This window comes from Callithrix jacchus, chromosome 9 (genome assembly GCF_049354715.1).
Source record: "Callithrix jacchus isolate 240 chromosome 9, calJac240_pri, whole genome shotgun sequence".
Lineage (NCBI taxonomy): Eukaryota > Metazoa > Chordata > Mammalia > Primates > Cebidae > Callithrix > Callithrix jacchus.
Window position 1 is genome coordinate 12,940,897 of NC_133510.1, and position 27,960 is coordinate 12,968,856.

General features: G+C 37.9%; 1 protein-coding gene, 1 long non-coding RNA gene and 1 pseudogene across 2 annotated transcripts; 1 reads left to right on the forward strand and 2 right to left on the reverse strand.

Moving 5' to 3' along the window:
- Window positions 1–1,396: 1,396 nt before the first annotated feature.
- On the reverse strand, window positions 1,397–7,610 carry LOC100387755 (C-type lectin domain family 1 member B-like; annotated as a pseudogene).
- Window positions 7,611–10,709: 3,099 nt separating this feature from the next.
- Window positions 10,710–23,734, forward strand: LOC144577744 (uncharacterized). The gene is made up of 3 exons (XR_013522269.1): window positions 10,710–10,893; window positions 22,480–22,555; window positions 22,855–23,734. It is a non-coding gene; the product is annotated as an uncharacterized LOC144577744 (long non-coding RNA).
- On the reverse strand, window positions 19,534–27,854 carry CLEC12B (C-type lectin domain family 12 member B). The gene is made up of 6 exons (XM_002752184.5): window positions 27,748–27,854; window positions 25,670–25,768; window positions 23,861–24,079; window positions 23,211–23,365; window positions 22,901–23,016; window positions 19,534–19,995 (listed from the first exon to the last, which is right to left on the reverse strand). Exons 1-6 carry the CDS (start codon window positions 27,836–27,838, stop codon window positions 19,791–19,793), a joined length of 885 nt encoding a protein of 294 aa, XP_002752230.1. The 5' UTR covers window positions 27,839–27,854; the 3' UTR covers window positions 19,534–19,790.
- Between the last annotated feature and the right edge of the window lie 106 nt (window positions 27,855–27,960).

Consider the following 27,960-nt stretch of genomic DNA (forward strand, 5'->3'; position numbering starts at 1 on the left):
TTTGAGTGTTAGCGCACAAAGCTTTACGAGTTACACACATTTATTGGGAATGTATTACATGCTTGGTATTCTGATCAATATTTTATATAATCATATTAAATGAGCTTCACAATTACCTTATGAGCAAGGTAATAATATTAAACCCATTTCACAGATGAGGAAACAGAGTTTGAAAGACACTAAATTACTTATCCAAAGCCATACAGAGAGTAAGTTCTAAAGTAGTGATAGTTCTCTAACTGTATCAAAGACTACTTGCACAAGAATTATGTCATGGTGCTGGTAAAAACCCAGGTCTCCGTGTCTCCTCAGCATTCCCACTGGGTAACATCAGCATTTGTGTTTGAAAATCTCCATGTTTTAACCACTTCAGTTGAGATGTTTGAGAATCATGTTTATAAACTGTATTCACTAGTTAAAGAAGGGAAGCTGTGGAAAAGAAATGCAATTTTTGCCTATTATCCTGTGAAAGGGTGCTTTTCCATGTATTCTATAACTACTTGCTGTTACTCAGCAAGAAACAAGCATAGAGCTGTTAAGAATAGACCTAAATAAAGCATTTTAACTTGTCCTTTTGTGTAGTAGCCTCTGCGCCATGTTGAGAAGCATTTATTCATTTTGCAAACCCCATGAGCTTTCTTACAAACTTTCTTTTCCTTCTTTTGCCCCAAAACTTGTTGCTGTTGAGTCTAACCAGAAATGAACTTGGAATAGTAACTGTATTTATGAAATGTCTCTCTGTTTCTTGTAAGCCAGGATCTGGATTTGGTGGTGTTAATAGAATAGTAAATGGAGAAATCCCAGTGCCCGCTTTTGTAAACTTTCTGGTATAGCTAATGCTCCAAGATTTTAAGTTGTAGAACTGTGAAGTATAAATAGAGGATGTATTATTCCTATTAGCTAAAAAGTCCAGGTGACTGGGTCATGATTGTACTTTAAGTGACATTATCTAAATTATTCTACTGCTTCCAAGTTTAATATTCTTTTTATTACCTAATGCCATCTTTCAAAGTTACTCTGCACAGATTTTAAACTTCAGTATTTTGCGCAACTTAATTAAGCCCTAACCTATATTGTCCTGATTTTAATTTCATATGTGTATATATGAAGATGCAGTAAATCATACTATTTTTCACATAATTAGATGTTGAAGACAAGAAGAAAGAAAATTAAGGGAAAATAGAATAATTGGGAAGCAAATGATCAGTTTACATGTTGGTTTCCAGTTATTCAAAGAAAGGAGTAGGTAAGTGATTCTGGCAGTAAAGATAATATTAAAACTGACACCAAGGAGAAGAAAGGAAGAAATACGCAATTTTTGGCTATTGATTTATTCAATCAGAACTTTTATTGTGCAATAAGCCTTTATCTGTGATATCCTGCCCATCTGTTTGCATTAAGGTAATTGACCCATGTTGGCCATGCCGGTCTTCCTCTCACACATTAAATAATGTTTGCTCTTACAGAAGGTAGGGTGCATTCTTCCATTATGAAAATAGGCACGATTCATATTTTCTTTCCCATCTTCAGAAAGCTCAAACCTGTGAATGGGAAAGGTAGAATATATTCCTTCAAAAACTAAGCAACTAATCAACAATCAAACTCTGTGTATAGTATTTTCACACACAAAATGGAGACTGGGAAAAACAGAATAAAAAGTTTCTCATTGTTGAGTAACCCCCAACCTCCTTGGTAGTACAAGGTATGTATATTTGAAAAGCTCAGTAGCAATTTCATGTGGCGTAAGATTAAGGAGCAAGGGAACCCTAGTACAATAGGAGCCCCAAAGAAGCGATGAAGATGGCTCTGAAATAATGGGAAAAAGCTTTGTCTACAAGATCAACTTTTAGTTTGGTGTTGACGGAAGGGAAGGACTTAGATGAAAAGATAGGAGACGGAAGAGCCCTGCAGGGCAAATAGCTGCAGTGGATGGGAATATGCTCATGGAAAAGTGAGTTGATTCAATATTTTTGAACTGAGGTTTTATATGATAGGATAGATGATCTAAGACAGCTTGCTGTATTGTAATGGCTGTTAATTTATCTTTATTCCCTTCTCGACTGTTTATCATGAGAGGACAAGGAATGTATATGTATTAGTTTATTTGGCATATTTCTGCATAACTATGTGCCAAAGTTGTTCGATGTGCTGAGGATAGGCTGGTAAGGAAAGACAAGAAAGCCAAGGGCTTTCCTGTTTGGGAACTTCCATTTCAGTGCGGTGATGTCAGTTAGGAGCCCACAAACAGACAAAAAATTTCTGACAGTGGTAAAGTTACAAAGAAACGAAACAGTGCTAGACGGTATGGTTGTGGGCTGAAGGGAAGCTAATTTAGTTTAGATAATTAGACTTAGCCTCACCGAAGAAGCGATGTTTAAATGCAGACTTGATTCACAAGGAGGAGAAAGTCATGGAGTTGTGGAGGCAGAGCATAGAAAATAGCAAATGCAAAAGCCTTGAGACAAAAAAAAAAGAGTTTAATTTGTTGGAAGAATAAAAAAAAGACCCACTAATTTGTCTGCAATATTGTGAATGAAGTAGCAAGTGACAGAAGATAAAGCTCACAGTCTGTGAAGAGTTGTAGTCGTAGTATCCTGGGATCCTACCTATAGTAAATGCTTACTAAATATTTATTAAACAACTTAATAATGCAAGTAATCATTAGATTGTACACGTTTTGGCTATCAGTTTAAATTTTAATTGGAGAGAGACTGCAGTTTTGATATACAGGATGAACAAAGGACATTGGAAAACCGCACAGCAAGCAACTGAGGTCCACAACTCAGTGCTAACAGCCCATTTGCCTCCATCATGTGTAGAAGGATAGAGCTTCATTAATGGGCATTGGAATTATCCTGTGAACCACAATGTATCAAATTCTCGGGAGACCTGCAGAATGGAAGAGTAGGCAGAATGACACTGAAAAGTCAAAGGACTCTCAAGTTTACAGCTTTCAAATGTAAAATAATGAGGATGAAATTTTGTTTTAAAAATATGTGGAGAGAATCAGAGCAATCAACACACACACACACACACACACAACATTCTATGGTAATGATGAATGTAGAAATGAATGGGAATGATATCAGGTGTAAAGATGAACTGTGGCTTAAAGAGTGAAATAGGAGAAGGGAAAGTAGAATTGTCTTATAACCAGTGCTCTCTTGTTTAAAGCAGAGGGTAAGTGACTCAGCTGCTGCTGATATAATCTGTAGTAGGTTATAGAGACACATTTCCACTGTTAAATGACTTGGACTGAGAGGAAAGGGGATCTCAGGACTAAGAGTTTCTAGTCTTACTTTCTATTCTGAGTGTCATGGGACTTACATATTTTTTGAGAGAACTGAGCCATCTCCCACTTCCAGACCTCATTCGAGTTCTGGTGAGATAATCCGACTCAATGAATTAAACAGTCCTGGCTTTGATGTATTCCTCTTGTAAACATAAACAAACACAATGGTCAGAATCCCTCCGCAGCTCTTGGTAATGATGTAAAGACAAAGCTTTAGGATAAAACCTTGAGCAAAAAAAAGTTGGATTAGGCCGGGCACGGTGGCTCAAGCTTGTAATCCCAGCACTTTGGGAGGCCGAGGTGGGTGGATCACGAGGTCAAGAGATTGAGACCATCCTGGTCAACATGGTGAAACCCCCTCTCTACTAAAAATACAAAAAATTAGCTGGGCATGGTGGCGCGTGCCTGTAATCCCCGCTACTCGGGAGGCTGGGGCAGGAGAATTGCCTGAATCTGGGAGGTGGAGGCTGCGGTGAGCTGAGAAAGCACCATTGCACTCCAGCCTGGGTAACAAGAGTGAAACTCCGTCTCAAAAAAAAAAAGTTGGATTACATGTCTATATTAATATTAATAGATTTAAGTTTCACTTGTCTTAGAACTTAAGCGTGTAGGACACAGGTAAAATTGTACACAAAATAGCTGATATTCTAATCTTTCTATATATTTATAATAATATGTTTATATTTTCAATCAACTGAAGACTGTACTCCCAAATAGACTACGAAACATGATTCAAAGAAATAAATGTAAACAGAGAAAGAAAACACACAAAAAAAAATACATTGTTGGTGAGCTTTATATTTCTTTTTTTTTTTTTTTTTTTTGAGACGGAGTTTTGCTCTTGTTACCCAGGCTGGAGTGCAATGGCGCGATCTCGGCTCACCGCAACCTCCACCTCCTGGGTTCGGGCAATTCTCCTGCCTCAGCCCCATCCTTTGGTTTTATTGCTTAGCTTGCCTATAAAATCTTACATACAGAAGTATTAATTTGTTTTAGTTAATTGAGTAAAGGAGTATACGGTGTCTTTCTCAAAGGGACTTATTAATAACATACATCTGCCTTTCCTAGTTTATTTTTGTCTAGTTGGCAATAATCATTATCTACTATACTGTATACTGTGTCATTCATTTTGTTTCTTGGCTGTTTCTTCAACTAAAGTATATGCTCCTGGAGCTTAAGGATTATTTTATCTGTTTTATTAACTGCGTATGTCCAAGTCCTGGAATAGTTTCAGCACATATTTGTTGAATTAAAGAAGAAATAAGTAAATCAATCAATATATGAGTAAGAAAATTAAATGGAGGACAAATGTTTATATACACTCTTGCATCTCCCAGAACAACAAGAATGCATTGTTGACAAACAGGAAATGACTTGAGATTCTTGACATATATGTGAGACTCAGAATGGCATTCCACAGGAGATACTGTGTGACAGTCACGTGTGACTGTTTATTTCTTAAAGCTTGAGCCATCAGGAAACTTTCTCTTATTTTCTAATTTTTTTTCAATATATCAATATGATATGCTTTTCTACAGAATCTGACAGAAACTCTACTTGAAATTCAAGTATACTTTTCTTTCCTGAAAAAAATGCCTGACTACTTTTAGTTATAAATCTTTAAACTGGCACTAGCCTAAGACATATACACATTCAGAATATACATATATGTTTCCAATTAATCTTACTGTAATAGAGCTGAGATTTTAGAAAATTCTCTTAGTGTGCTGGAGTAGAAGGAAAAGCTAATTTATTTTACTGAATATCTTCTGTATGAGTCTGATCTCACAAAAACAGTAAGTGGACAGTGCAGCAAGTTAGAACAACACAGGACACAGATGATTATGAACGTCACTGGGCTGACTCTTCACATGTGATCCACTATGTACCTGAGCTGTCAGGAAGGGACAAGTCAATTTGAAAGATCAACTCCAGCAATGCTGCAAAATGTGATTGGATTGAACATTTGGGTTCTGTAATTCTTACTAGGTTTCATAAGGTTCTTAGATTAGTGCAAACTGAAAGATGTTTGTTAAGAAAAATGTAAAAACAGGCCGGGTGCAGTGGCTCAAGCCTGTAATCCCAGCCCTTTGGGAGGCCGAGGCGGGTGGACCACGAGGTCAGCAGATCGAGACCATCCTGGTCAACATGGTGAAACCCCGTCTCTACTAAAAATTACAAAAAATTAGCTGGGCACAGTGGCATGTGCCTGTAATCCCAGCTACTCAGGAGGCTGAGGCAGGAGAATTGCCTGAACCCAGGGGGCGGAGGTTGCGGTGAGCCAAGATCGCACCATTGCACTCCAGCCTGGGTAACAAGAGCGAAACTCCGTCTCAAAAAAAAAAAAAAGAAAAATATTTGACATAAGAATCTCCCTACTGGAATGTTCTTGTTGTCAGTCTTCAGGAGAGTAGAGTTCATGTCAATGCAGTACTGCTTCTGTCTTCCCACATCAAGTTGTGCTTGAAGAACCCATAGCATCTACCTCCGTAATATCTCCAGTTTGTGTCACAGGGGCTGCATTTGTGGTCTTCTTGAGAAATCAAGCACAGGAATGTTGCTGTTGTTGTTTCTAAATTGGACTTACATTTTCCCCATACTCAATGTTTCCTGCAGATTTCAAGATTTCCTTCAGTTGCCATCAGTGAAATACTCCAGGGGTTGGATAAATAAAGAGGTTTAAAAAAACAATACTTACTGAAAGTGCCCTTTTGTTCTTTTTTTTTTTTTTTTTTTTTTGGAAAGAGGAAAAAAAGGAGTGAAGGAGAGGAAGAAAAAGAGGGAGAGAGAACGGGAATGTGGCTTTATTCTAAAAATGGGTATTAATAATGGCTGATCAATATTTTGTGTATTTAAGGTGGAGAATGTATATTTTGTGTATTTAAAATGGAGAGCGCTATAAATATTTATTAAGTTTACTTGTTCCGGATCTGAGTTCAAGTCCTGGATATCCTTATTAATTTTCTGTCTCATTGAGTCTAAATATCTTTATGGGTCTTATGTATCTGGGTGTTAGGATCGTTAGCTCTTATTGTTGTATTGATCCTTTTACCACTGTATCTTTGTTGCTTTGAAATCTATTTTATCAGATGCAAGAATTGCAATTCCTGCTTTTATTTATTTATTTATTTATTTTTGCTCTCCATTTGGTTGGTAAATCTCCATCCTTTTGTTTTGAGTCTTTGTGTATCTTTGGATGTGAAATGGGTCTGGATATAGCATACCATTAGGTTTTGGCTGTATTTTTTGATTGGGGGATTTAGTTGATTTAAATTTAGGGTTACTGCCATTTGATGTTAACTGGCTATTTTATCCATTCGTTGATGTAAATTCTTCTTTATGTTGATGCTCTTTACTTTTTGTTATATTTTTAGAAAGGCTAATACTGGTTGTTTCTTTCTGTGTGTAATGCTTCTTTCAGAAGCTCTTGTAAAGCAGGCCTGGTGGTAATAAAACCTCTGAGTACTTGCTTGTTTATAAAAGATTTTATTTTTCCTTCCAGTTGTGAAGCTTAGTTTGGCAGGATATGAAATTCTGGGCTGAAACTTCTGTTCTTTAAGGATGTTGAATATCAGCCCCCACTCTCTTCTGGCTTGTAGGGTTGCTGCTGAGAGATCTGCTGTAAGTCTAATAGGCTTCCCTTTGTGGGTAACCTGACCTTTCTCTCTGGCTGCCCTTAGTATTTTCTCCTTCGTTTCAACCCTGGTGAATCTAATGATTATGTGCCTTGGGGTTGCTCTTCTTGAGGAATACCTTTGTGGTGTTCTCTGTATTACCTGGGGTTGAATATTGTCCTGCTTTGCTAGATTGGGAAAGTTTTCCTGAATAATATCCTGAAGAGTATTTTCCAACTTGGATTCATTCTCTTCGTCATATTCAGGTACACCTATCAAACGTAAATTAGGTCTTTTCACATTTTCTTTTTAAGACCTAGTCTCACTCTGTCACTCAGGGTGGAGTGCAGTGTCACTAACTTGGCTTACTGCAACCTCCGCCTCTCAGGCTTAAGTGATTCTCCCACCTCAGCCTCCCAAGTAGCTAGGATTACAGACATCCACCACCGTGCCTGGCTACTATTTTTTTGTATTTTTAGTAGAGACAGGGTTTCACCATATTGGCCTGGCTGGTCTCGAACTCCTGATCTCAAGGGATCCACCCATCCTGGCCTCCCAAAATGCTGGGATTACAGGTGTGAGCCACTGCACCCAGCCACCTTTTGTTCTGATTGTTTTATTACATATTAGCAGAAGTGCTTTGCTAATTGTTGCAGAATTCCTGAGAGATTTTCATTCTCAACTTGTAGATAATTTTGCTGCATAACAACTGGATGTAAAAAATAAATAACATTTTGTAATCAGAATTATCAAAATGATGCGAAGATCTTTTGTTGAATTTTAGTTTCATTAAAATTGCCAATATATGAAGAGTTTACTAGAGACACATGATTAAATGAGTGTTGAAAAGAGTGAAGGGGCTATGAAGAACCAATTAAGAAATACACAAAATTGATACCTGAGTGTTAATAAGTGAACTGTTTGAAGGAGACAACCACAAATAGAAAAAAAAAATCCCCAGATCAATAACATGCCCAACGTGGTTGTTTTGACATTTTCTTGAGTAGAGGATTCTCAGCCGAGTTAATGGAGGTGAATGAACTCTTATTTTCTGTTCTTTGTGTGATGCCAAACTATTTATTTATTTTAAAATGCATACTGATTTCTTGTTATGCTTAAAGTACTTGTGATAAGGTTGGGCATAGTGCCTCCTTCCTATAATCCCAGAACTTTGGGAGGATGAGGCCAGAAGATCACTTGAGGCTAGGAGTTTGAAACCAGCCTGGCCAACATGGCAAAGTTTCATCTCTACTAAAAATACAACAGCTAACCAAGTGTTGTGGTGCAGACCTGTAATCCCAGATACTTGGGAGGCTAAGGCACGAGAGTCTCTTAAACTTGGGAGGTAGAGGTTACAGTTAGCCAAAATAGCACCTCCGCACTCCAGCCTGGGTGACAGAGCAGAACTCTGTTTCTAATATATCTATCTATCTAATATATATATCTATATATAGCTAATATATATAATATAAATATATTAATATCTCAATATATAAATAATATAAATATGTATAAATGATGTGAAAATATGTATTTTTATTATATATAATGTATAAATAATATATTTATATTATATATACATTTTATATATATATAAAGTGCTTGTGATGGGTAAATAATGAAATAATGAAATATTTTTTCATTATTTACCCATCATTAGCACTTACATATAAGTGCTTGTGAAATATAATTTATATTCATGTCAATCCAGTTTCTATATATAAAATATTTTATATATTTTTATATATATAATATAAAGTGCTCGTGAATATATGAAAAGCTTTATATATATTTTATATATATATATATATATATATATGAAGTGCTGGTGATAGGTAAATAATGAAAAAATAAAAGATGATAAACAAAAGATTCTAAAATGTCTTACGAAAAGTCAACAAATATACAAACAAGGAACAGTTGTGCAGACTACAACGGGCATTGGAGGATGGAGAGATTTACAGGAGGAAAAAAGCACAATATTTCAGTAAGCAAAATGGGAAATGGGATGGAAGAAGTTTTAGGTAGAAAGAACAGAATGAGAAAGGTTTTAGACAGGGGAACATAGGATTTACATATGAAATTGGAAAACTCCAGTTTGGCTGGTTCTTAGCATATGCAAGATAGGAAGAGGGACAAAAATGTTTTAACAAACAGTTTGGATCCATACTGAGGAGTTCTTAAAAGGCAGTAGTAAATTCTTAAAAATAACTTTTGAGGCAGGGCCTATTGAATGGGTTGGGGGAGAACTTCCTGGTTGATACCTACTAATGCATATGCAAATCTGAGGCATATTTTAGGGGAGAGAGTGGAATTTAGGTACAACATACCTATGACCCCAAAAAGGTGTCAAGCCGAAGTGAAAAAAGGAAGAAGCACGTGAAGTAAAAAATTAAATTCTAAAAGACGACATGGAGGTTCTTGAAGAAAGTATTTTCTTGTATACACACACACACACGCATACACACACATACACAGACACACACACACACACAGAGACACACACACACGCATACACACACACACACAAAATGTTTTCTTTATCCACTTGTTCATTAATGAAGTGAACATTTAGGTTGTTTTCATATTTTGGCCATTGTAAATAACCTTGCAATGAACATGGGAGGAAATGAGATATTTGCAAGACTAACTCAAACACTGCATTAAATATTCCGTATTTAATATAAAGACATCAAGATAATTAATATATACCTCTAGTTTTTCAGATCGTGGATGTAAGCCCTGTCCCGAAAGGTGGCAACGGAGCAAAAGACCAGTAATGAAAAATAATTCGGGAATCCAAAACATGGCAAGAGAGCAAGGATAAAAAATTTTAGAGCAACTAAAAATTCTACCCTCCTCAATAGAGAATACGGAACTGCTGAGTATGCAAGTCTCCTGTCTTTCATTAAAATTACCTCCTCACCTCACAGAGGTGATAAGTAAAAAATTTACTTAAGATAAGTAAAAGAAATTATTGAGTACCTAAAAATACTATGCTCTAAAGTGAGTCTATAAACGGTCACATTTAATCATTTAATTCTTCCTTTGTGTGCAAATAACAGCCCTGCAAGTTTGGCAACATTGTTCATGATTTTTAGATATGAAACCTAGGCTTTAGATGATAAGAAACTTGATTTAATTCACACATTCTGGTTTTGCATATTGAATAGAATAACAAAAAGAGGCAGAGTAAATATATACTTCCTCATTTAAATACTTATTTTTATCTTTCTTTATTGAATTCCAAATTCTAACACATCATTTTGGAAAAGAGAATCTAGGGAAATAATAGTGTACAAGAAGAAGAAAATAAACTATAAAACAAAAAGAGGATAATTTTAAAAGACATTACATCTTGAATTTATAATTGTTCTGAGATGGATAGATGGATATATCAATATTGTATAAAGTTAAGGTTTATTCAACAACACCTGACTTCTGACAATTCTGACAAATCAAATGAAACTTTGGAAAGGTTTAGGAGAGTGCCTTTCATGAGGGAATTCAGTCTACGTAAATGAAAAGTATGCTGAAAGAAGAGAATGTACGACTGATTCTGTGAAGAAACTTTAAAAAGTAAACACTTAATTTTATTTATGTTGGATTTAATAGAGTTTGGAGGCAGAGGAAAAAGCAGGATAAGAAAACAACTTTCTAACTTGTGCATTTTTCCAATGTCCATCCAGAGCACAGAAACCATGGTGGTGTCATGGAATATTGTCAATTTCTGATATATTTCATCACAGTCAAATCAGCTCCACGAGGCAGCATCATGGACGATTTGACTTATGTTCTGCTTTTGTCTTCTACATGACTTTGTGTCTGTCATCTCCTTCCTGGCTGGGGTTATCACATGGCACTTCCAACTAAGAGTGTTGGAAGATGGTACGATCCTCTAACTGCCTCAAATTCTTAGGAAAGTGTGAGTCTTATAAGATGACACAATCTCTTCCCTGATGTGTGTCAAGTTCTTAGAAAAGTGTTGTGAGCTATTCCTCTTTCTTTGGTAGATTTTTGTCTTGGTGTTTACCAAGTGATCCAAGAGAGAGGTGGGGGGGCAGGAAAGAGAGAGAGAGAGAGAGAGACAGAGACAGAGAGAAAGAGAAAAAGAAAGGGAGAAAGAAAAGAGAGAGAAAGAAGTGGAAGGAGGGAGGGAGGAAGGGAAGGAGGGAGGGAGGGAGGGAAGGAAGGAAGGAAGGAAGGGAGGGAGGGAGGGAAAGAAGGAAGGGCAGCTTTATTGCATGGTCTGTGCTCTTAACCACAGCGATTTGCTTCCATGGAAGGAATTTCCTATTTAACTCACTGATTACATAGAGGGTACCTCATACAGATGATCTATAATGAAAGTGATTGGAATAAGCTTATTTTTTGCCAAGATTATAATACCTGGTATAATACTAGTTTACATCTCTTACAAGCTACCTAAGACTAGATTTATAAGTTCTGGTCTATTATTAAGTGAGATCTATGCAATTTCAAATACTGGGGAAACACACATAGTGAAATACGCATTACTAGAAACATTTTTAAAAAATCACTTGGAATTCCTGTTAGAATTCTTATAACCAGGATACCCTTACATCCCTTAGGAGATATTTTTTGGCAATTTACATTCCTTTTATGATTAAAAATGTGGTTTTTTGGCTACTGTATTAGTAGCCAAATAATAGAGACGGGGACGTCTTCTTCTCATGCTGCTCATAAAGATATACCAGAGTCTGGGTAATTTATAAAGGAAAGAGGTTTAATTGACTCACAGTTCCACATGGCTGGGGAGGCCACACGATCATGGTGGAAGGCGAAGGAGAAGCAAAGTCATGTCTTGCATGGCGGCAGGGGAACTCCCCTTATAAAACCATCAGATGTTGTGAGACTTACTGTCATGAGAACAGCACAGAAAAAACTTGCCCCCATGATTCTATTACCTCTCACTGGGTCCCTCCTGCAACACGTGGAGATTATGGGAGCTGTAATTTAAGGTGATATTTGGGTGAGGACACAGCCAAACCATATCAGCTACTCTAATCTATAATTTTCTCTTTTTTAAATTTTTTATTTAAAGTTCTGGGATACATATGCAGAGCCTGCAGGTTTGTTACATAGGTATACATGTGCCATGGTGGTTTGCTGCACCTAACAACCTGTCATCAAGGTTGGAAGCCCCACATGCATTAGGTATTTGTTTTAATGCTCTCCCTCCCCTTGCCCCTAACCCCCCAACAGGCCCCAGTGTGTGATGTTCCCCTCCCTGCGTCCATGTGTTCTCATTGTTCAACTACCACTTATGAGTGAGAATATGTGGGGTTTGGTTTTCTGTTCCTGTGTTAGTTCGCTGAGAATGATAGTTTCTAGTTTCATCCATGTTCCTTCAAAGGACAAGAACTTATTCTTTTTTATGGCAGCATAGTATTCCATGGTGTATTTGTGCTGCATTTTCTTCATCCAGTCTATCACTGATGGACATTTGGGTTGGTTCCAAGTCTTTGCTATTGTAAATAGTGCTGCATCAATTTTCTCTTAAAGGTTGTTTTCTCTTCTAATACAAAGAGCCAGAGGAAAAGCTGTACTTATACTTCAGCTTCCAAAATTCCCAAAGCTACAACACAGACTTAAGGACTGCTCTAAGCTATATCTCTGTCAACTGAATTATAGTCCTATTGTCTTCTAACAGGAACATAGGAAAGAAATAAAGATACATGTTAATTCTGTAAAACAGTCATGTAAACATAGGCTGACAAAATGTGTAACTTTCTTTTGCTCCTATGATAAATTCAAATTTGCAGTATACCACAAACGGAGGCCTACATCTGAGGAATCGAGCTTTCATAGAGCAATAAAAGCACTTATTTTGTTCATTTCTAACTAGCAACCTAAAATACAAAGTTCTTAGAAACAAATAGTTTAAATTAATAAAATGAATATACCACATTTTATTTATATTCTCTTCACACGTCAATGGACATTGAGGTTGCTTCCGTGTGTTGGCTATCGTGTGCAATGCTGCAATACACATAGGAGTTCAGGCATCTCTTTGAAATTGCAATTTCAAGTTCTTTGGATATATACCCAGTGATGGGATTGCTAGATCATATGGTACATGCCATGGAATATTTTTAGCCTTAAAAAAGAAAGAAGTCCTGTTATTGCAACAACATGGATAAATATGGAGCATGTTATACTAAATGAGATAAGCCAGATACAGAAGGACAAATACATGATACAACTTACATGAGGAATCTCAGATAACCAAACTCGTAGAAGCAGATAGTAGAATGGTGGTCGCCAGGGATTAGAGAGGAAATGAGGAGGTATTATCCTAAGGGTAGAAAGTTCAACTACACAAAATGAATAGGTCCTAGGGATCTGCTGTGTAGCATCATGCCTATAGACAACAATACTATATTTTATATTTGGAATTTGCTAAGAGGGTAAATCTTACATTGTGTTTTTATCACCCTAAAGTAATAACAGTAAATAAAGAGAGTGGGAGGAAACTTTTCAAGATAATGCCTATGTTTTTGTCATGCACTGTGGTTATGGTTTATTTACATGTGTATACTTATCTACAAACATTAAGTTGCATAGATTACAAAATATATGTACAGCTTTTAACTGTCAGTTATACCCGATAAAGTGGTTTTTAAAGAAGAAATCTTTATGAATGAGGCAAGCAAGTAGGGAAGGCGTGCCTAGTGGCTATGGAGGGAGATAGCAATACATAAGGCCAGAAAGGGGCTGAGGACAGATTTAATTAAGAATAGTAATAAAATTTATACTTAAAAAAAGATGATACCTGGGGTGGGGTCATCACTTATGGGAAGTGTCACTGCATACCATCTTCTGTGTTCCGATAGATGCTGCTATCTATCATACTCTATATTCTGTTGCTATGATTCTGTGAAAAGATAATAGGACTCTGGCGTGTGTGAGACCTGGTTCAAAACCTAACTTCGGCCGGGCGCGGTGGCTCAAGCCTGTAATCCCAGCACTTTGGGAGGCCGAGGCGGGTGGATCATGAAGTCAAGAGATCGAGACCATCCTGGTCAGTATGGTGAAACCCCGTCTCTACTAAAAATACAAAAAATTAGCTGGGCACGGTGGCGCATGCCTTAATCCCAGCTACTCAGGAGGCTGAGGCAGGAGAATTGCCTGAACCCAGGAGGCGGAGGTTGCGGTGAGCTGAGATCGTGCCATTGCACTCCAGCCTGGGTAACAAAAGCGAAACTCCGTCTCAAAAACAAACAAACAAACAAACAAAACCTAACTTCACACTTTCTGGCTGTAAGACCTTAGCCAAGCTTTGTTCTAAACCAAGCTTTAGTTTCCACATGTATGGAATGGATCTCAGATGAGATTATGTGTTGAATTTGTCAAGTTCCTGCCATGTAAGGGCCATCTTAAAAACTGTAGGACCCTTTGCCCCTAGCTTTGAACTTATTGTGGTTAAAGGTCCTGTCATACTGATCTTCCCATCTATCCCAAGGATTTGTATATTGACTAGCATTTGGTTGACACACACACACAAAATCTATTGTTAAGTAAGTGAATAATTTGCAGCTGCCACTCATACCTGTCCAAATATCAGTTGTGCATTTGGTAGACTCAAAGAAAGGGAGACCAGAAATCTGGTTTTCAATCCAATTCACCTTCCTGAGACTTATTTCCTACTCTCCTTCATGCATTTTTGGCTCCATAACTTTTGAGAGGTATTTCTTCCCAACTTGTCTGATTTAGACACAAAGGAATTTCAAACTCAAGACAAAAACAATCAATGCTGTCTTCTCGCACGGGAAATTGAAGGTCAGTACTTGAAGAACAAGAGAGAATGTAGTCTCCTAGAAATTACTCTACTCAAAATACAACTCACAGCTCATATGGGCTGGACCAGATTGGGAAAGCCAACATCAATCCACCCATAAGAGTAGCTTTTCTCAGAAACAAATTCTGTCCAGAAACAAAGAAAGTCAGAGAACTGAAAATAATGGCCTTGGTAACTATAACAATAAAAATTACTACTTCCCTACAATTTCCAATGCTGCAATAAAGCATCAAAAAGATGAAAGGGTCTGGACCCTGTCCTTGTCCACCTCGTTTCTGGCCTCCACATCACAGAGGGCACAGACAATACAAAAATAATCCATGGGTAACATAGTGCCTGTCTCAGGTAATTACCTAGAGCTATCTGCCATCTATTATTTGCCTTCCTGTTTCCCTCCCTGATTTCTCTTCCCTGATGAGCTGATGCTAGCAATCTGAACCAACCTGCATGATTATATTTGTATTTTTAAAATGTTGCCTTTTAGTTCCCTGAGATAATTTTCCTGAGGAAAATACCATTGGTGGTGAAAACCAAGCTGAGCACCCAGTGCAGGAATGTTCTTGGGACTAGAAGGATCATGCGGATCTGATATCTAAGGGGAAGCAGAGGATGGCAAAAGGAAGAACTGCTAAACTTATTGGGGTGTTCACTGTACCACGTGTGTTATCTCTTTTTGTTTTCTTCACAAAAATCTCACAGAATGGGTGCTAGTTTTATCACCCTCTACTATTTATGAGATGGGCTTAGATAATTTAAGAGTCCTGTCTGCTATGGTTTGAATGCCTGTACCCTCCAAAATTCAAGTTGTAATTTAATTATCATTATCAGAGTATTAAAAGGTGAAACTTTAAAGAAGTGATTGACTGGGTGAGGTGGCTCACACCTGTAATCTCAACACTTTGAAGGCCAAGGCAAGAGGATTGCTTGAGGCCAGGAGTTCAAGATCAGCCAGGTCAACATAGCAAGATCCCATCTCTACAGAAAAATTATTTTTAAAAAATAGTTGAACATGGTGGTGCCCACCTGTGGTACCTACCAATTACTCAGAAGACTGAGGCAGGAGGATTTCTTGAGCCCAGGAGTTCGAGGCTGCAGTAAACCATGATTGCACCACGGCTCTCCAGCCTGGGTGACAGAGCAAGAGTCTGTCTCTAAAAATAAAAACAAACAAATGAAGAGATGATTAAACCCTCATGGGTGGAATTAATGCTGTTATAAAAGGATGAGTTCCATCTCCTTTTGCCTCTTGGTCATTCTGCCCTCTGCCACATGAGGATCCCACCCTCCTGCTTTCCCAATGTTGCGGTGTGCACGTTGCCATCTTAAAGAAGAAAACGGCCTCATCAGACACCAAACCTGCTGGTGTTCTGAACTTACACTTTCCAGCTTTTAGAACTGTGGGCCAAGAAATTGAAAGAATATTCAGTCTAAGGCATTCTTTTATAGCAGCACAAAACAGACTGAGACATTGTCTAAAATATACAGCTCTTACATCGGGTATAAAAACATGAACATGGCTGTCTGATTTAAAAAATGGATTGTCTTAAGCACTAGGCTGTACCACTTCCTAATAAGAGGCTGGGATACTTCTGCATGCTTGAAAGTTGTGAAATATTTTGAAAGAACTGAAAGATGATGCATTTTATTATATTTATATTATTATATACCCTGAAAAAGAGAGAGAAAAAAGAAAGAATGAAGAGAGAAGAAAGGAAGGGAGGCAGGAAAGGAAGAAGGGAAGGAAGGAAGGAAGGAGGGAGGGAAGGAGGGAGGGAGGAAAGGAAGGAAGGAGGGAAGGAGGGAGGGAGGGAGGAAGGGTGAAGGGAGGGAAGAAAGACAGGCAGGTATATTACTTACAGTTACTTGTTCAGCAAAACTAATATACCTGTGGAATAAAAAAATTACATTGCTTTAGGATCACATTGTTAATTTTGGCCACCTGTTCATAATCTGACTCTTGATTTCAGTCCTCAGTTTCAGAGTGGATTCTCAATTTCGATAATGTATCATCTCCCCCTCTTGCTCAATTTGACTCCATCATACCTACCCTGAGGAAAACAATGTTACTAATGTGTCTAAATCCTTCTCCATGTGCATACAAATTTATACAAATATGATTATATATGCTTGTATGCAACCTTGAATATACCATCAACCCTAGCTTCAGGTAATCATCACTACTGTCCCTGTCTCAAACATGTATAATCATCACTAATGGAGCTAGTTCACCTGTTTTCTTAATATATAATGGAGGGCTGGCTATTTTACTGAAGTAAAGGCCATTGGGATGACCTCAGTACAAGGATTTTCAACCTTAGCTTCACATTGCAACCACATAGAAAACTTAAAATTTTTGTAATAACCCAGCTACATTTCTCAATTAAATCAGCATCGTAAGAGATGGGACAATCTTAGGAATCAGTATTTCCTCAAAGCTCCCCAGTATAATTTCAGTCTGTAGCTAAGTTGAGAATTATTTTCAAAGAGTCAGACAGATCAAACTTCATATCACCTGCCTATCCTGACCATGCCAATTACTACCCTCAGTAAGGGTTCGTTGGCTAAGATTACAACAGTGAAATAGCGGAGAATTGTCACTACACCCGTCCCAATTCTGACCTGTCCTGACCTAACTTGGTCTGCACAAACCAAACTAATTTTGCTAACATTGCAGAAAGAGCCATCCAACTTGAGGATGGTTCCAGCACCTTTGGCTTCGGGCCTATTTGCTCAGGGAGTTAGTATTGAGGTTGTTTATCCAAGCATTGCCACTCCGACTGAGTTAATAAAAATCACCAGTGGAGTTTGAGAAACTTAGATTCTCCATTTCTGTTCTCTCATCATTCTGATTCTATAGATTTGACGTGTGGCCCAAATATCTGTGCCTTTAAGGGACTATCCATGTAAATCTGAAGTGAAACCAGGTTTGGAAACCATGTTGATTATCACTGAGAGAAGAAAAGTTATTCCAAATAAATATAAAACATGACTGTATTAGTCCTTTCTCACATTGCTATAAAGGGATACTCAAGACTGGGTAATTTATAAAGAAAGAAGGTTTAATTGGCTCACAGTTCTTCAGGCTGTACAGGAAACATGATGCTGGAAACTGCTGGGTTTCTGGGGAGGCCTCTGGAAACTTACAGTCACCATGGAAGACAAAGGGGAAGTGGATACTTCACATGGCTGGAGCAGGAGCTGGAGCAGGAGAGAGGGTGTGGGGTGGGGGTTGAGGGGGATGCTACATACTTTTTTTTTTTTTTGAGACAGAGTTTCGCTCTTGTTACCCAGGCTGGAGTGCAATGGCACAATCTCGGCTCACCACAACCTCCGCCTCCTGGGTTCAGGCAATTCTCCTGCCTCAACCTCCCGAGTAGCTGGGATTACAGGTGTGCGCCACCATGCCCAGCTAATTTTTGTATTTTTAGTAGAGACGGGATTTCACCATGTTGACCAGGATGGTCTCGATCTCTTGACCTCGTGATCCACCCGCCTCGGCCTCCCAAAGTGCTGGGATTACAGGCTTGAGCCACCGCGCCAGGCCTTGTAATTCTTACTAAATTTTCACTCTTGACATTTTTCCTTTGTGCTAGAGTTGCTGTTGATGCATATATAAAACATGGATTAGTTCATAATTTTAAATATTTAGAGGATAACAAGCTACTAGGTGGTATATATAAAGTTGTAGTTTCAAAGGAATGTCAAAATATTGAAATGCAACTAACTCTGAATTTGGGTCACATCAATTTTCCAGTAAATTCTAGATTTCTGATCTAGCAAAATCGTTATCAAAGGCTAGTTTGCCATTATTTTCTGCCTATATATGGCTATGCAACAATATGAGGAGAAAGGGAACACTGTATCCTTTACCAGTATTCTGAAATCAGCAATTTTGTTCCAGAAAATATCTTGAACCCTAGATTTACAATATTTAGCATCCAGTGTTCAGGAACACTGACAAACTATGATTCAAGATAGCTCTAAATAATTAAAGATAATGGTTCTTATATTTTTCAAATGCCTTCAAAAAAATTATTAGAACTTTTCTGAGGGAAATAAAATATCAGTTGTAAGAGAGTATACTTTTATAATGATACCCAGATTACAAAATCAATAACATCACTATTACTAATTTAAATAAAGGATAAACATATAAATATTGGCCAGGGGCAGTGGCTCACACCTGTAATCCCAGCATTTGGGGAAGCTGAGGCTGGCAGATAGCTTGAGCCTAGGTGTTCAAGACCAGCCTGGGCAACATGGCGAAACCCCGTCTCTACAAAAAAATACAAAAATTAGCTAAGCATGGTGTTGCATGCCTGTAGTTCCAGCTATTTGGGAGGCTGGGGTGGGAAGATCCATTGAGCCAAGGAGGTCGAGGCTGCAGTGACCCAATCATACCACAATGCTCCAACATAGGTGACAGAGTGAGACCCTGTCTCTAAAAAAGGGTAAATATTAAATGCTTATTCTTCTTCACCTAGATTTCAAGTTATCTAAAATTAAAAGATTAATAAAATATTTATTTTAATAGGATTGTTGGGGAAGAAGAGTTATTTTGCAAGTGCAGGGTGATACTTAGCTGGTTCACAGTGTTACAAACATTTGTTCAAATAAACCATTTCTAAATCAGTTGATACAGTGCTGCAGCCCCAGCTACCGGGATCCTTAGTGTGGGATACCCCGGACCTCCACGTGACCTGGCAGCTATCACAAAAGGCATCTCTTGGACCTTGTTCTAGTGCTGTGGCAGTTCCAGTTTTCAAATATGTAAATATCACCCTAGTGCACATGTGAAAATATAATAATAATGTAAGAAACAAATCTTTATTTGAGAAAGCAAAGAAAGTCAGTGAAAAGAGAGACAATCACAAGGCCATAGTATGGCTGTTCCCCTTGGTCCCCAAGGATCATTTTAAGACTGAATAATAACATAAAAGCAGAAGGCATCAGACAAGGGACTGGAGAATGTTCCGTTAAGCAAGTTCATTTGTCTGAGGATGTAAACACACAGTCATTTTGAAAGCTGTTCTTGGCTCTGGTATTGTAGTTTCCTCTTTCCTCACATGGGATCACTCACAAAACTCCTGCTTCTTGGGGAATTTGGAAGAAACATACTAATCAAATCTTCAGTCTTCACTGGGACCGCGGTCTTCTCGCAAATCCAAAAAATCTCAGCACTACAGCGAGAAATATGAATGTTTCCTTTTTGAAAATAAGCACACCTTTTGGATCCATTGATCTGGTCAAGTTCTTTAGTACTAAATCTGAAAATCAATTTAAAATTAATTATAAATTCTATATTTGAAATATGATCACTGTTTAGTTCTCTCAGTTTCTCTTAAAGCCAATGTCATGTATCTGAATATTCGGAGACTTCTGCCTCCAGAAAACTTCAAAATCTGAAGCTGCCTAAAGCTGGCACAAAATCTGCCTAGAGCTGGCACATCTGAGCTCTTTAAGTTAATCACGATCCCAGGTAGAATTCTTTAAGAGAAATACTTAAATCCTGGGCTGAGAATTTGTATTTCCTTCATAAATATGGAATTCCATAAATGAAATCTACCCAGTTCAGCTTATATTAGAAGTACTTGAAGTTCTTTGAGACTTTACAAAGAAAACAAAGAAATAAAGTTACATTATGTTGTAAAAAGTTACCACATTTTACTATGCGCGAATATAACTTTTTACATAGTTATACATATGTGTTAGGTAAAAAGAGAACAAGACAGACTAAGAGAGGAAGTGAATGACTGTATAGATATGGTTCCAGCAATAGTACTCACTTCCTCTGCTAAGAAATTGGTGTTAACACTGAAAGAATGTCTTTAGAAAATTACACTTGTCTGGTCTAAATTTTCTGTGTGCCCAACACTGTTTTTGTCCTAAATGACGCGCATTACGCTACCGTTTTATTTTCCTGCTTCAGGGCTAGGCTTACTAAATCATAGCCTTGGCATTTACTCAGTAGTCAAGGAAATGGCTATACAACTGGAAGCTCAGTCTCTCTAACCTGAGTTTCTCAGGCTGGCTTATCTAAACTGCAGGTCTCAGGGGCCGGGGGCTGCAGGCTCCGAAACCTGCTTGGGGCCCCCTCCTCCACACTTTGAGTAAGAGTGAGTAAAGGGGCCAAGGATGATTAAAATCCCTTTGGGAGAAGGGACACATCTTAGACTCCAACATGAAAACAACGTGTTTACACGATGTCATCCTGCTACTCCTGGAATCCCTCAGTCTAGTAGCAACACCTCAGATTAATATTAATTGGTTCATGCCCAATATTGCTCTTGTCACAAAAAGGTAACCGTCATGTTTGTTTGTTTGGGTATTACTCTGCATGTGCTTTTTGTCATTATTATTTGTGTGACACCAGACTAGTTGACTTAATATGATTGATAATGGTGATTAGAGAATGGGAGATTCGTGTTTAAGTAAAAATAGCCATGACAAACCACTGGGAAATGGATGAAGATGAAGTGCATCCAGGGAGAAAATAATAGACTTATCATTGTTTGTGATGGAAGGAACTGCTGAGTCACAGCTGAAGCATGGCGTCTTTGACAGAAGACCTGCGATTATTATTCAGTTTAAGAAAACTTGACAGCATGCTTTAAAGAGTGAAACAGGAGGGAGGGGTATGGATAATTATTTGTTGGGGAGGGAAGGTAGATAAAAAGCCATAATGGATACATATATTTTGTTAGATAGAAGAGTAAGACCTAGTGTTTGATAGATTATTAGGGTGAATACAATTAACAATAATCTACTGTAGATTTCACAATAATGAGAAAAGAATAATTTGAATCCTCCTAGCATAAAGAAAACATAAATATTTAGTGATAGATATCTCAATTCCACTTATTTGATCTTTACATACTATATCTGAATGTATCAAATTATCACATGTACCCCAGAACATATGTGTCTCTTATGTATCAATAAAAAATCTAAAAATCCATTAAGAGGCCAATGATCTTAAATTTTATCTAATATAAAAATACTGTTATATTTAAAATATTAATACAGTTTTATTTAAATGTAGTTATGATGAGGGCTGTTTCTCAAAATTTTTGGTTTTATAGTCTCTGAAAAAATTTAGCAAATCTAATATGCCCTTACACATCTATTTTTCATAACTTTAAATAGTTAAAAAAATTGAAATTTTCCAAGTTTTATATATTCTATATGTGCTTTGAAATTTTTCATCTAAACCCTGAAGTGGCAGGTTTAGTTTATTTTAATTTATAAAAGATATTTGCCATATATTGTAATTGGCAAGTCCTCAACATGACACTAATTGTTGAACTAATCAGTCAATTCAGTCTTACTTTTTGTTAGAAAATAACTGACAGTTGTTTCATATAAATAAATGTGTCGATGTGTGTTCTTTTTTGTTTTTGTTTTTTTGTTTTTAGAGACAGGGTCTCGCTATGTTGCCCAGGCAGGGGTGCACTGGCTATTCACAGGCGGGATCCCATTATGGATCAGCACGGGAGTTCTGACCTGCTCCGTTTCTGACCTGGGCTTCACCCCTCCTTAGGCAACAGGGTGGTCCCCCACTCCTGGGAGGTCACCATATTGATGCCTAACTTAGTGTGGACACCAGATCGGCATAGCACACTGCAGCCCAGAACTCCTGGGCTCAAGCGATCCTCTCACCTCAGCCTCCCGAGTAGCTGGGACCACAGGCACGCGCCACCGCTTCAAGCGATGTGTGTTCTTATCATCAGCAGCACCCTTTGGGATTGTAGGTGCTGGACAGTCAGAGTAGCTGAGTGACTGAGTGCACAGTCCCTAAAGTGCAATTTATAAGCTGAGTGATCTCAGGCAAGTTACTTAATCTCTCTGTGATAATATTTCTACCTATAAAATGGGAATATAATGGTAATTTCCTCAAGGTTTAATCTTTATAGAGTACTTTGAATGTAGGATTAGCCGGGGTGGGGGGTGTGTGTGTAAGTAAACACATTTCTACCCAAGGATAAAGTTGCCATAAATTTGTCACAGAGATGAAATGAACTATACCTCCTTTCAATATTTGTTACTGGAGCTCTTTTCTCAGTATGTTGTACTCCTCTTTTTATATCTGTATTTATAATTCTCACAACCATTATTAATTTTCCCAGGATTCCATGGAAAGCTTGTGTTTACCCTCCATAGTTAGAGACGTACAAGGATGGAGAGGGAACAGAGCCATCTTCCCAGAACCAACTTCGGCCAGAGGAGTCCCAGGATAATCCCAGCCAAAAGAACGAAAACCTGAGTAATGGCTGTGACATAAGAAAATCCTAAGAGAGAAGACAGAGGGAAAGTTTTATGTGAGAGCCACATTCCAGTTTGCAAAGTTAAGATAGATGAGAACATTCATTAAATTCATGTATTATTCTAATTTAAGATGCACTCAATTTCCATCATGTGAATCAGATATTCTATTTCTCTCTCATTGTATGGATAATGTCAAGAGAATGAGACTCCATCCTACCTTTTCTTCCAAGCTGTCTATCTTCACTAGGGTGGAGTTCTTGTCTATGCAGTCCTTTCTACTGTTAGTCCAGGTTTTCTCTTCATTTGTGGTAAAATAATAGCAACTATTTTGGTACCATTGCCACATCTTAGGACATGGATTACATCTGTGGTCTGAAAAGAAAATTATACCCAATAATATAAACTGAATGTCCCTGGAGTGACTGGAGGTGGCTTTGAAACTAGATCATCTAATTGAACAATAAGGTCTAAGAGCAAGCACCCTGAAAACGTATTGCTTTAGAAGCCTCTGAAAATAAAGTGACCCCTGGTTATGGGTTGGGGCAACAGGGATTCTCTCTTTTCAGGGCTTAGCCTTCTGACCTCAGAATTACCAGCTATGCTTTTAAGCTTTTGTAACAACAGGATCACCTAGACAGAGTTAATAAAATGAGGGGTTGAAGTATCCAGATTGGTATCGTTCCAAGATACTTCTCAAATTTGTCTGTGGTGTCAAAAATACTAAATCAATTTGTGTATTTCCTTACTGTCTGTAAACGTAGTGCAATATCACTAAGGGTCATTGCATGACATAACTCTCTCAATACTCAGAAGTGGTGCACATGATCATATGCCATCTGACTGGTTAGCAGGTCTAAGTCTGTTTACCTGACGTATGAGTGATTAGCTCTTGGCACAGTTTGACGGCCATTTGTTCCAGCCTATTCAGTAGACTGGAGATCCGTGACTTGAGAAATTCCTCCTCTGTGGACAAGTTATTGGAGTTGCCCAGTTGCTGGGATAAGTTATCCTGCTGCTGGTCGACGGTTTTCTGAAGTTGACTCAATATCTCTGAACCTGAGTTAATTTCATTAGATATCTGCAAAACTCCAAGACACGACAGAAGACAAGTTCATATATTCTTCTGTTCTCATTATAACTATAGATAATTCTCTTGAGAGAAACATTTCTTAATTGTTCAAGATTTATTAGTAGTTCTTAGTATTTGAGGTATCATGCAAGAAACAAACCAGATGCCTTTCTATTCCAAATTATTTATAGTTCTTTATAATTTTATTTACATCTTAATTATTATTGCACTACATAAAATTAATGAATTAATAATTATCTATTTCTGACATTGCATCTAAGGAAGTGCTAGTCATTCTGCCATTCGTTTTCATACAATTATTTTATTTTTGTTTTATTTTATTTGTAGGCGAATGATGTAATAAAAACGGAATTCTTTGAAACAATGGTCTCACACTCTGCAGACCACCTGAGATGCTTGTTTACCAAAAGAAAATAAAAAGCAGATCTTAATGGCACATCAGACCATTTCTGGTTATGGGTCTATGAAGTATGCCTTTTCTGTAAGCACTTAAGGTGCTTCATCAGCACGACAAATTTAAGAACCACTGCGCCGAAAGTACTAAAGTTTAGAAAAGAAATGTCACACTTCTGTATTGAATAAATGGACATACGTTATCATATTTTCACTTAATTTTTAAATATACATTATTGTAGAAGATCAGCTGCTAATCCTCATCCTCTGATTGGCTCCAGAATATCTGTTACTGCTGCTTGAACATCATATTTCTTTTCAAAAGAGCAAGCTACATCATTAGCCTCCTTTCACATGGACAAATATATGTCCAAATCCTAATTATCCATTAAATCATTGAAAAGAAATGACTGTAGCAGAGAGGTTAGCATCATTCAGCAAATTAACTTCCTTGACCACAAGTTAATTTTTTCACTACCCCATGAGTGAATACCATGCCAATTCACTGCTCTGTATACCATATACTTAACAACTCTATGAAGTTTGTATTCTCAAGATGGTTTTTCTCATTACTCAGGAACTCCCATATTCATCCCCAACTACCCAAGGATGGGTCAGAATAAGTAGAATGTTCCTTTGTGGCTGTGGTGCTTGAGAGCGGAGCTTCCATTGTCATGTGGAGAGGGTTCGACTTTCTTACTCCATAAGGTGTATCAGGCCACTCTTCCTCCTTGTTCGTGTGTCTTTCTCATTCATGGAAACCAGCCTCCTGCTGCTTGGAAGATTTCTCTCCACTAGAGAAGTCTCATGTGAGGAGACTGAGCCTAGTCTAGTACTAAGTCTTTTAGGTAAATAAAATAGCGTGCATTTTCTTCAATACGTATTTCTTGACTTTATTTCTCAGCATTGGAATGATAAGTGAATGTGTGGCTAGGCAGAAAACAGGCTCTTTATTCTAATGAATAACTAGGAATGAATAGGCTTTGTCTAAGTCCGGTTATCAAGATAAAACAATTCAGAACCAAATCGTGATCGTGTCTTCAGGAAGATATGAAGAACAGGAAAGATATGAGACAGCAGAAAAGTATCAGAGGATTTGGATGCTAGGATCCATCCACAATCCAAGCTGAATAGACATGGTTTAAAATATGTTTTCTAGCCGCCTTTCTCAGGTTCGATGCTGTTATACTTACACATAATCCCCAATGTCACCAGCCCAATCAGCAACACCAGGCAAAGAGTTAGCAGACCCAGGGCAGTGTGGCGCCACATGGGCGATGGAGCTGGATGCCCTGGAGAAAGCCAGCAGAGCAATTAGCAAACAGAACCGGTTTGTGCTTGTTTCACTTCGGGTTGTTCCTTTCTCCCACTTAGGGAGCTTACAGATACTGACATTTCTCTCTCGCTTCCTCAATGACCTCTTTTAGAAAATATCTAACATGAAGTGCAATGAGGGTGCCATCATTGCTTCCACCACTCTTCCCCCTTTAGGAGGAAGTTTATCCTAACTTCAAGGTTTTTGTTTTGCATCATTACTCACTTTTCTTCCTCAAGTTCATTGAATTCATAAATGAGAGATACAAAAACTGCTTTTCCTGGACAGTAGGAGACACCTCAAGCTTTTGAGCTCAAAAGTCTCTATAAGGCAGATGTTCTAGCTGCCTTTTAAAAGTGGATTCTACTTTTAAAAGTATCTTTTGCCTGTTAACAATAACTTATCTATTATTCATGCTATTTATCACCTGGTAAATAATGAATGAATACTGAAAAAAAGAAGGGAAGAATGTGCAGGCTAACTTACAAACAGCAGAGTAGACCAGAAAGCCAGAGTAAAACTCTTCAAATGTTAGCATCCTGCTCACTGTAGTTTTTGTTTAAAATATCAACGGTGGTCATATTTTCCTTCACTTAGTATTCCTTGATTTAGGTCCAAATAACATCTAGCCCAATGTTTTAGATATAGTATTACAGTCTCCAGGTGCACTGTGATATGCACCATATCCACATCTCCCTTCTTCCTCACAGGTTAGAATTAGAATTAAAAAACCAAACAATGCAAGGCAAAAATGTGGAACCATCTTTATTAGACATATGCAAAGTCGAAGTCTATCCCCATCGCCTTTTTGTAAATATCCTTCCCTCAAATGTCATGCACCACACAAAATGTAAACATAAATCTAGAGAGCAGGAGAAAGTTGTTCAGATGACTGACATGATTCAGGAGAACCTGGAAAGTCAACTTATCTGAAAATAAGAGATGTGGTCTTATATATCAAATCAGATTCTTGACCATGGAGACTGCGATTTCTTCCAATTAGGCGTAAGAGAATCAGTTGAAGACCAGTGCTGAGTCTGAGCTTCCCCACATAGCAGCTGTGTAAACTCACTTATATTATCTAATTTCTCTCAGTCTCAGTTTTTTTATCTATGCAATGGAGGAAATAATATTCCAATATTAGTGTGAATTTTCATCACAGAATTATATCTGTAGAAAATGCACATAAAATACTACCTAGATACTATCATAACTGGTTCAATGCTACAAATTATACTTGGATTTCAACTACCCTAAAATTTGAAAAAATAATGACAAAAGAGAAACTAGCTCTGGTCCATTATCTTCCAGTTTTAAGTAACTTAACATCATCTAAAAAAATATGTCGAACACATGGACAGAGGGAGCATCACACACTGGGGTCTGTGGTGGGGGCCGGGGGAAATAGGGGAGGGACAGCGGGGGGTGGGGAGTTGGGGAGAGATAGCGTGGGGAGAAATGCCAGATATAGGTGAAGGGGAGAAAGGCAGCAAATCACACTGCCCTGTGTGTACCTGTGCAACAATCTTGCATGTTCTTCACATGTACCCCAAAACCTAACATGCAATAAAAAAGAAAAATGTCCTCTACCTTCGCTATTTTAGAAGCCTCCAATCTGGATTCTGAAAGAATATCCTATCCTCCTGGCATCTCTAACAAGGTATAAATATCAAGGATTAAGCTTAATTTCTGGCATATCCAGTTAGAATCTTTCACTGCAAGACAGAGCTTCCTGTAACAGAGTGATATCACACAATTTTAAAGAGGTTCTGAAACCCACATATTTTCACTCCAACCTTGGGAACACGTACTCTTCTAATACGTTCCACAATTTGTCCCCACTCTGAAGATTTCACAGCACACTTGTCTTTGACACCAGTTTTAAAGCCGGCACCTCAAAGCATTTCACGCCTTCCACTCCCCACAAAACACAGTTGGTGTTCTCTGAACTCCTACCTCTTTTTCTTAGGTTATTTCCATCTCGGTTATTTCTTGCTCCAGCAGAATCCTGAAATGTGAGTGTCGCGTAGGTCACTTCTTCAGACATTGTAAAAGGAAGCACTACTTTAAAGTATCTAATTAATGTTTCAATATCTTCAGGCCTGGGAACAGGGTGTCCTTTTCAAGGCTGGGAGTTTCTATACAGACACTCAACTGACCCAGACACAC